The sequence below is a fragment of the Lathyrus oleraceus genome, chromosome 4, assembly GCF_024323335.1.
Source record: "Lathyrus oleraceus cultivar Zhongwan6 chromosome 4, CAAS_Psat_ZW6_1.0, whole genome shotgun sequence".
Classification (NCBI taxonomy): domain Eukaryota; kingdom Viridiplantae; phylum Streptophyta; class Magnoliopsida; order Fabales; family Fabaceae; genus Lathyrus; species Lathyrus oleraceus.
Window position 1 is genome coordinate 286,699,129 of NC_066582.1, and position 9,887 is coordinate 286,709,015.

The following is a 9,887-nucleotide window of genomic DNA, read 5'->3' on the forward strand; positions in this document are numbered from 1 at the left end:
AAGAACTCAATATGTAGTTTTTAGTGAAACCATATCAACATTATTATAAATTTTAAAATTTGCAGTTATGTGGGCCAAACGATCTACTTGCAACCCAATATGGGCTGACCTTAGTGGGTAACAAACTTTTTTTACCTGGCTAAAAAATCCTTTCAAAATATGGACTCTAATTTTAAGTGGGGCAAGACATCATTAATGCTCGTGCAGGTAGCATGGGCTCAAATTTTAATTCTCTTAATGGGAATACTCTAGAAATAAAACTTGGCATTCAAAAGAAACTTGAAAAAGAAATTGTGGATCATCCAATCATTGGGACTGACATAGGCGGGTAAAGTAAACAAGAAAAATTTGAATACACCAAAAGTGAATCAACATGTGGAAAAAATCGATGTAGTCAATAAAAGAATTAAAAAGAATCAAATGAGAAGAATGTAGTGTGGTATTATGAAAGAGAAAAAAAAAGGGGGCCCAAATGTTAAAGTCGAGGAAAACATTGAGAGGATAATATAATAAGGGATTTTCTTAATGCATCATAAATACTTCTTAGCCACCATGCAAAATTATTTAAATGCCTCCAGTTTTCAAAGATGCATCTCCGAACGTACCTATTTTTGAATAAACGTTGAAATATTCTGGAGACGCATCTCTGAAACAATTTGAAACATTCAATACTTCCCACTCAAGTGCCATTTACATTTAAATGGCACCGGAGATGCATCTTCGTGATTATTCTGGAGATACATCTCCAAAATGTATCAGAATATTTATTTCATGCTATAAATTGTTTATATGAGCTCAGATGAAGTATAATGTACGGTCGAAAATAAATAGACGTACATAATTCTAGATGGAAAAAAAAATCCATACAAAAATAAAATAGCAATATATATCGAAAACACCATACAATCGAGATCAATAATGTAATAAGAGCATCAAAATAAAATACAAACCATAGTACTACAACAAAATAATAACATACTACTATTGTGTGTGTGTATTTGGCACCCTCTCCTCTACCTCCTCTACCTAGTCTACATCCTCGGCCATTAATCCCTCTATCATCTGACGATATCTCTGGTACAACAATGCAACATTTGGCTCCGTCATGATGACATCTAGGACTCGCCTGACAGCAGACCCCACAGGGAAGATACCCTCGTCAATGCCTTCTCGCACAATCTCCATTATACAACGACACCTAGGCGAGACATCATCAGTATGATCTAGCTGATCATGCTCCTCCTCTTGTATCTTCTGATGAGTTGGTATTGGTAGATCTCCTAGAGCAGCATACACCATGTATGGATGTGTCACCATGAAGAACCATCTGATGTACCCATCTACATAGCTTCAGTTACTCTCAGCTATGGTAGCATGTGCCTCCTCTAGTACCAGATAACTCTCGTAATCATGAAACATATAGTCAATCATTCTACGTGTCAAGGCAAGAGGAGCAGAGATATTAGGGTGTCTGGGAATGGTCTGAACATAGTCGAATTGCTGCATGACGCGCTCAGGAGATGAGGATAAGTGAGACGCAGTCCGTAGGCAAACCATCTGGAGTATAACATTATCTTGTCGAATGGTTGCATCTGATGGTGATCAACATAGTTGTTGAAGTGCATGTCCTCAGCAACCAAATGGTCAAGATAGACTCTGAAAGAATCGGTCGACTGGTTCCCTCTGAGCGGGATAAAAGCATTAGCACACAACATATCCTCATTATAATCAAGCACACTCGTCCAACCAGAGATGTGTGGGAAGTGCTGGAGGATCCAAGCCTGAAATAAAAAAGTTTGGAACATATAAATCACCGATAATGGCTTTGCAAATATGAAATGAAAAAAAAAATCAAAGACCAATAATTATTAGCGTCAGTAGTGTCACGATGCCAGTGACCTGCTTCGTCTTCCAAATACATCCCTCTCTCAACATTGAATACATGTAGACCAAGAAAGCCGCCCCCAATTATACTCATGGATCTGCTCGAGATCCATGAAGTGTCGTAGGTAGATGAAGTTGGTATAAGTGGCACTCTGGTCCACAAAAATAATAGTGCCAACCAAAAAAAAGAAGGTATGCTCTCAATGCCCGCGATCTATGGATTGCCACCTGCTCATGATCCATATAAGCCTGCTCTGCTCTCTGGATCTCAGCCACATAGATCTCTCTCAGGAACTCAAATATAGCATGAGCACCCCTGGTCTTATCCATCTACTTCATCGCCTTGTTTGGATTAGCCCCTAGATGCTCTACCATCATCTCCACTGCCTCATTTTTGGTAATCCTCCCATGATCGAGGAATCTCCCCTTGATAAGAAGATGTAACAAACACGAGATATCGTCTAGTGTGATAGACATCTCACCATGCGGGAGATGAAACAATGAGGTCTCAGAGTGTCATCTCTCCACAGATGCATTAAGCATCATATGGTTGACCGTATTGTAACCAGTCATGCACAAACCCTCCAAGCAAGATAAGGACACAAAAGACTGAAACCAATATCCCCCTGCTAAGGCAAGGCAGTTGTCGCACCTCGAAAAATGAGAACACGACTTAGCGAAGCGCAATTGCACGCTCGCAATGATGGACTAAATAGAGTCGCCACCCAACTTTATTTATTCCTAAAAGGAAAGGGGAAATATCGACAAAACTCATGAAAGAACGACAATAATTATGGTCATCGCAACCAAATCAGGGTTTGGGAGTCAATTACGCTAGGGGGAGGTATTAGCACCCCTCACGTATGTTGTACTCAACGGGAACCGTTAGGTTAGTTGTGCACGTTAATATTAGTTTGAAATGTTAGGCTTCTCAAGTTATTAAGTGTGAAAGAAAGAGTAGGAAAAAGATGAATGTTTTTGGATTTTGGCAACGAATGAAACTAAACCTAAGTTTTTTTATTAATGGGCCTGACAAGATTTCGCAATCCTGCTCCTATGCATCTCAATAGAGAACTCAAGGCTTACGTATTTTTGGGTAGAAAAATATTTGTTTGTTGGTCGATTTTAGCGAAAGCTATATTATCTTAATCGACGAAAACATTGTTTTATCCAAAACAGATAAGGAGCAGACATATACCACACATCGAATGGATTTACAAATCAACATTCAAAAAAACGTCACTTATCTCAACTCAACAATTATGGCCGAAGCATTGCTTTACATCACCTTAAGACAAGGTGTCTTTCGTTTATGAAAAGGTTTTTTTTATCAATCACACGATGGCGAAAAAAAAGTTTGGTTGGTTGGGTGTATTTTTGGGCTTGAAAGACGAGTATTTATGACTTGCAAACTCTTACAACTTAGGTCTAATACTCGGGAATACGCCAGGACCTTTCACCCAGGTAATCTCTTTCTTTCAATTGTATTGAGAAAAGAAGTGTGAATATTTACAAGTGTTTTGAAGGGAAAAGGCGAACGTTTATGGCTTGCAAGCTCTTACAACTTGGGCCTAGTGTTCGGGACTACATCTGGACCTTTCATCCAGGTAGTCTTTTTCTTCCAATTTAGTTATAAAAAAAATATTTGAATTGATTTGAATTGAGAATGGTTTGAAGAAATTGAAATTGATTAATGATTAAATGTGGAAATGAAATTGAGAAGTTGAGAGAGTGGGAGTGGATTGAGACTTGATGTTGACAAAGTGTTTTTTTAATTTTAAAAATGGAGATTGGTGTTGACCAAATATCTTTATTATTTTGAAATATTGATTTTACATTTTATTTTTTTTGTCTATTATCTAATTAATTGATTAACGCACTATCTAAGAAAAAAATTAGAAAAAGGGTACGAAAAAGAAAAAAAAACGCAAATAAAAAAAAAGGGAGGGGTACATTTGTCAATTCAGGAGTGTAAGAAAATACAATAAAGAAAGTAAATAATAAAAGTAAAGATAAACACACAAAATAAAAGAATAATAACAAGGTGAGAGAAAATAGACTACAAACACAAAGATAAAAAAAAAACTTTTTTTTTGTGAATTTTCTTTGTCATTATTTGTTATATATACATGTTTTATAAAAAAAACTTTATTTTGATAAAAGATAAAACAAGAATACAAACCTAATCACCTATAAAAAAACAACTTTAAATAATAATTAAAAAAATATATTATTGTTATTAGTTTTTTTAAAGATTATCATTTTTATTACTCTCATTATTATTATTATTACTATTATTATTATTATTATTATTTTTTATTCTTTTTATAATTTTTTTTAATAAAAAAACTTTTTATATTTTAAAACTAAACATGATTTGTAGAATAATAATAAAAGTGAAATTAAAAGAAAGAAAATAATAATAATAATAATACAAAAAACACTACTAATGAGAAGTAGTCAACACCTCTTTTGGGAATTGGAATATTGAAGTTTTCAAAATTCAAAAGTTACAAAATATTCGTCGACACGTGACAAGACATTGAATATAATAAATAGAAAATAAATGATAAATAAATGGAAAATAAATATTAATCACAAACTACAAAAAAGTTAAATCAAAGTAAAAGATTTTTTTTTGTTTTTGATATTTAATTAATTAAATTTTAAATTTTTTGATAAAAGGAAGAAAATCTCTAAGCATTTATTCAAACAAATATATAAATATCTAAAGAAATCAAATTTTTTTACTTTATAACAATAGCTATCATCTTTATTATATTTTATTTAATTTAAAAAAACAAAATAATACCTTAAAAAAAGAGCTTAATGGAAAAAGAAAAACCAATCGTTGTTGTATCTATCCACTTTATTACTAATAAAATAAAAAATATGCATTAATATCCTTATTAACAAAATAAAATATATTAAAGTCTAATTAAAACCTTAAATGAAAAGAAGTTATCAAAACTAAAAAAAAGAAAATGTCATACATTGAAAATCTAATACATAGAACGTGAAAGTTCTCTTTTTTGTGATTTTTTATTAATATTTTTTATTATTATTTAAAAAAAATCTAATTATAAAGATAATTTTTTTAAATGAAACACTTTATCATCATTATTTATTACTAGCGTTCAGACGAGCACAGTGCCCGCCCGTTTTTTTAATGCGCACAGCAGAGAAAAATAAATATTTATTTTTCTTTTTATAAGGTTTCTACTGTAGGTCGCATTAAAAATAATATTATTACATTTTGAAAATAGTAAATAAAGATATTCAAAATTATATCGAAGCATGCAAAGTAATATTGATACTGTGTAATCAATGATGTTCTTTAAGAGGAATGCTGAACATGAAATCTCTATTCGAAGTATTTTCTTTTTCCCTGCAATTGTTTTTCGTAGTAAAGAAAAAATGTAATACTCTTAAATTAGAATTTTTTTAGAGAAAAAGATAGTAAAATTAGTAGTAAGTTGTGTAATATAGTTTTTGCTTACCTTATAAAGATTCAAATTAATTCTTCGTACATCCCTTTATCAACGCGCTCTTGAGATTTAAAAAACTACAAATACATGACGAAATGTCATATTATAAAAGAAATACATTCAGAATATTTGACTCGTTTGAATATAATATGGTTTATTGTGACACAAATAATACCTGAAGAATGGAGATACTTTGTTTTAGTCTAGATTTGGTAGAACAACAATTATGACTTGTTTCTGAATTACCTGGATTTCTGGTAAATAAGGAAAATAATGGACTTAGTAAATATATATGGTTTTATTTACATAAACCATAAATAGAAGTTAAATTCATATATTCAAAAATAATCTAGAGTAAATATATTCTTAAATGAATTAAATAAAAACCTCTTCATCCTTTGAGATATTATTTCTCTTTTCACCATTTTTCAAAGTTGTGTTTTATCTGTTATCACTGTGGAGCTCCAACCGATGGAGTAAATTTTTAAACGTTTGACCTGTTTCAATGAGGATGATAAAAATGTTACTGAAAGAGTGATGAAAGTGCAAGAATTTTTTTTATACGTATTACGGAAAAGATAAATACACCTTATTGTCGAGTTTGTCGATGGATGAAATACTTTGTTCATCCTTCCATGTGTTCCATTTATCTTCAAAGTCTGTTATCTAAAATTTATTGCATAAGAATAGTGTGAATAACTATCACCCAATTTATATCTAACATAAAAGCATAAAATAAATGATTAAGTATAACTTACTTTCATGTTGAAGCAAGTTTCAACATTCTTTCGTCTCAACTCTTTACATAATTGAAAGATTTCATCGTGTTCTAGTTTGGCTGTATATTAAAGCAAAAGAAAATTATATTTAGTTATTATCTATCTATGATATAAATAATACAATATAAGCTTGGTATGTCGTGTAACCAAAATGGGAATCAACATGTGAGCAATTTTTTCAATGTACTTAATAAATACATGCGGGTGCGATAAAAGAATTTGTTTGTAGACTACATTTTTTGTGTAGTCACTATCTTCTCCTTTCAATTTTCCTTCCCTGGTTAAAACTCTTGTTGTAGTCTGTGAAACACCCCTGGATAAAGCCACATATAACTGCCCATGACTAAAAACATGTCGTGGAAGATATATTCCAACATTTGGAATGGTTTGCCCTTGTGATTTATTTATTGTAATTGCAAAGCTTAGTCGCACAGGAAACTGCTTTCTACTAAGGACAAAAGGAAGACCATCACTTCCAGATGTTTTTTTTTTAATTCTAGGTAAAAAAACACGTTTTCCCGCGTTGCTTCCTGTCAAGATTTCCACATCCAACATATTCATAAATAAACCACGACATAATAACCGGGTCCCATTACACAATCCATATCTAGGATCTAGATTTTGTAACACCATCAATGGTGCACCCTTTTTTATCTTTAGAATATGTGGTGGCAAACTACCTTGTGCAATTGAGTTTAAGAATTCTTGCTGGTATAAATTATGATTATCTCCTTCAACCTCGTCAAACGATAACCAATTATGTTCTTCTCCTGGAAACTGATCGATAATCATATCATTCAATTTTTGGACATCATCATTTGTTGGTGTCAAAATAGCTCTTTGTACCATATATGGGGCATCCCAACCATGCAATTCTAAATTAGGAAAAATATGTTGGATAAGTACTTGTATGGAATGTTCACCTTCCCATGGGATTGCAATATGTAAAGATAACCTCACCATGTCATCTGGTTTGGTAGGTTCAACACCATCACCAATGCGAATAAGAAATTCTGCAAACTCTTGATCATGCAATGATCGCATATTTTGACGCAAATGCAAAATCTTGGTATGATTCCATAAATGAGACTGAACAATAGACACTGAAATCATTTATGCCTTAGTACCTTTTCTTACAACAGGAAGAACTTGACGAAAATCCCCCCCCCCCATGATCAGAACTTTTCCACCAAATGGAGCATTGTTGCTACAAATGTCTTGTAATGATCGATCTAAGGCTTCCAAACATTTTTTATTTGTCATTGGTGCTTCATCCCAAATTATTGCGGCAACAACTCTAATGAGATTTGCAAGATCCTTTTGCTTTTGAATACCACAAATGGAACTCGGTTGAATATCAATAGGTATCTTAAATCGAGAGTGTGCAGTCCTACCATCGGGTAACAATGTTGCAGCTATACCAGATGATGCAGTTGCTAAGACAATTTCTCCTCTACTTCTTAAACTTGCCATTAATGTTCTATAAAGGAATGCTTTACCTGTTCCTCCTGGACCATCAACAAAAAATACCCCACTGTGTTTTTAAACAATTACATTCATAATGGTGTTGAATGCAATCATTTGATCATTATTTAACTTAGCAATAGATTCAATATCTTCATTGGGGATATCGATCGCTAACTCCTCTTGTATGATACTTGGAACTGCACCTCTGTCTATTGTATTAGGGGGTAAATATGGGAGATCATAATCTTCAATCTTTTTACCGTGCAGGTTTAAGAGTTCATTCAAGTCCTTCAACAACATATTAGTTAAGTCTGACTCCACAACATTGTTAGTTGTTTGATAATCCTCTACCATATGTGTAAAAAACTCATTCCAAAGGCCTCTAACATCAGTAGGTTCACAAAATATAAAAATCGTCACGAATAACCTTCGTAAAGCATATGGCATTCGGAGACTCGTAGCCTCAACCAAACAATCACGAATACTATGATCAGTCTCTAGAAATCCCGTATCCTCGGCTGATTTTTTGAATGCACTGAAAGTCATGCCATTATTTGTAAGAAGATATTCCCAACTGGTTGGACCTGTGACATGCGATAACAACAGTCGCAAGTAAAACTTGTCTCCCTCCGAAGGTGATACCATATAGATTCTCCCGATAACTTTTCTTGTTGATCGCCTACGATGCCATTCCATATCCCGCTTGTTCCAACAATAATGCTCTGGAATCTCTCTATACAGATACTTTCTTGTTGTGGATCTCGTAGATTCAATGCAAAGAATTGTGTGAGCATTGTTTTGGGGTTGCGTTCATTATTTAACACATCTACAATTTGCTGATGATCATAAAAGCGCACTTGATGGCGGTTCGGCAAGTGGATCTGCAATCTTTCAAGCGAAGGATATAATCGGTAAAGAGTGAATTGAAATATTTTCCATAATGCATCGGGAGCACAAATCCATATTGCATCAACATATTGCTGAACTTCATCCATGTATGATCCTTTATGAACCTCCATAGCCACACGATCAGGGCCCTTGTACACATATTTGTATAGATACTTGATACTTTTAATGCTACTGCAAATCTCTACATTGATGTGACAGTCATACTTTAACAGTAACCAAGGGTTATAAGGAACCACCCATCTATTATCGACAGACCTATCTTTACCTAACGATACAGACTCATCAAACCTTCTCCTATACTCGGGATATGAGTCAGTGCCTTGACGGGTTTCATCCAAGAATTGTTTCGGATACCTTTTTTTACAATGTCCGTCTTTCATACATGGAGACATTCGGTTGATTATGTCGCAAGGTTCGTGGATCATATGTCTTACAACAACTTCATGCAACTGTGGTTCACATTCTAATTTAGGTATTTCTGCTCTTACCATACTATCATAATCTTTTGGGTCACGCAACTTATCGTTACTTTCTAAGACCAACAACATATGCACATGCGGCAGTCCTCGCTTTTGAAATTCAGTGACATACATGTAGCTTTTAACTTTACCCAAGACTCCTTTATTAATAACATCGTCCTTCAATTTCTCAAATTTCGAACGAAATATTCTTGTTAGCAAATCTGGACGATCTTGTGGTGTTTGAAAAGGCAAAAGTTCTGATGTTATCTCACTCCAAGAAGGATTGCATGTCATTGTTAGAAAAATATCTGGTTTACCGCCATTAAGAACAATAGGCATGCCATCTTCATAACGTTGTGTCATGTCTCGACGACCGCCAATAAATTATGATGGCAATATTGTTCTTTTTCCAATGTTCTCTACGATGATTCATGGAATGCATTAGTATTAGAATATATGAATTATTAGCATTAGAAGTACAACTAATTATTAATCTAAAACTGTATATTTATGCTATATGAATTTGTACCTACATTAGTTTCACCAACATGCAAAGCATCTTGTAAACCTTGGTACAATTCAGAACGTATATCACTTTGGTGATCTTTAATCCACCTTAATCTCCCTGATTCAATTTTGACATAATTGTCTACAACATATTGTTGCAATAGTCGACCCGCATTTAACAACATTGATTGACCATTTGGGCGAATCTACAGTTGATTGAAAAAAATGTCGGTGTTAAATGTAAAGTTTTTTAAACAACACTTAGCTAAGTAGATTATCTACTAAAATTAATCCAAATTTACCTGAAGCATGTAACTGTAATATGCTCGACATGACACTCTTCGTCCATTGCAATTTGTTGTGTTGATGTCCCAACCATGCGTCCCAAATGG

The 9,887-nt window shown here is 33.5% G+C and overlaps 2 protein-coding genes across 2 annotated transcripts; both read right to left on the bottom strand.

Moving 5' to 3' along the window:
* Positions 1-5,395: 5,395 nt before the first annotated feature.
* Positions 5,396-7,624, bottom strand: LOC127137138 (uncharacterized). Its single transcript, XM_051063623.1, has 6 exons — positions 7,279-7,624; positions 6,403-7,173; positions 6,131-6,210; positions 5,944-6,038; positions 5,548-5,626; positions 5,396-5,449 (listed from the first exon to the last, which is right to left on the bottom strand). Exons 1-6 carry the CDS (start codon positions 7,622-7,624, stop codon positions 5,396-5,398), a joined length of 1,425 nt encoding a protein of 474 aa, XP_050919580.1.
* Positions 7,625-7,693: 69 nt separating this feature from the next.
* Positions 7,694-9,351, bottom strand: LOC127137139 (uncharacterized). The gene is made up of 2 exons (XM_051063624.1): positions 8,358-9,351; positions 7,694-8,202 (listed from the first exon to the last, which is right to left on the bottom strand). Exons 1-2 carry the CDS (start codon positions 9,349-9,351, stop codon positions 7,694-7,696), a joined length of 1,503 nt encoding a protein of 500 aa, XP_050919581.1.
* Between the last annotated feature and the right edge of the window lie 536 nt (positions 9,352-9,887).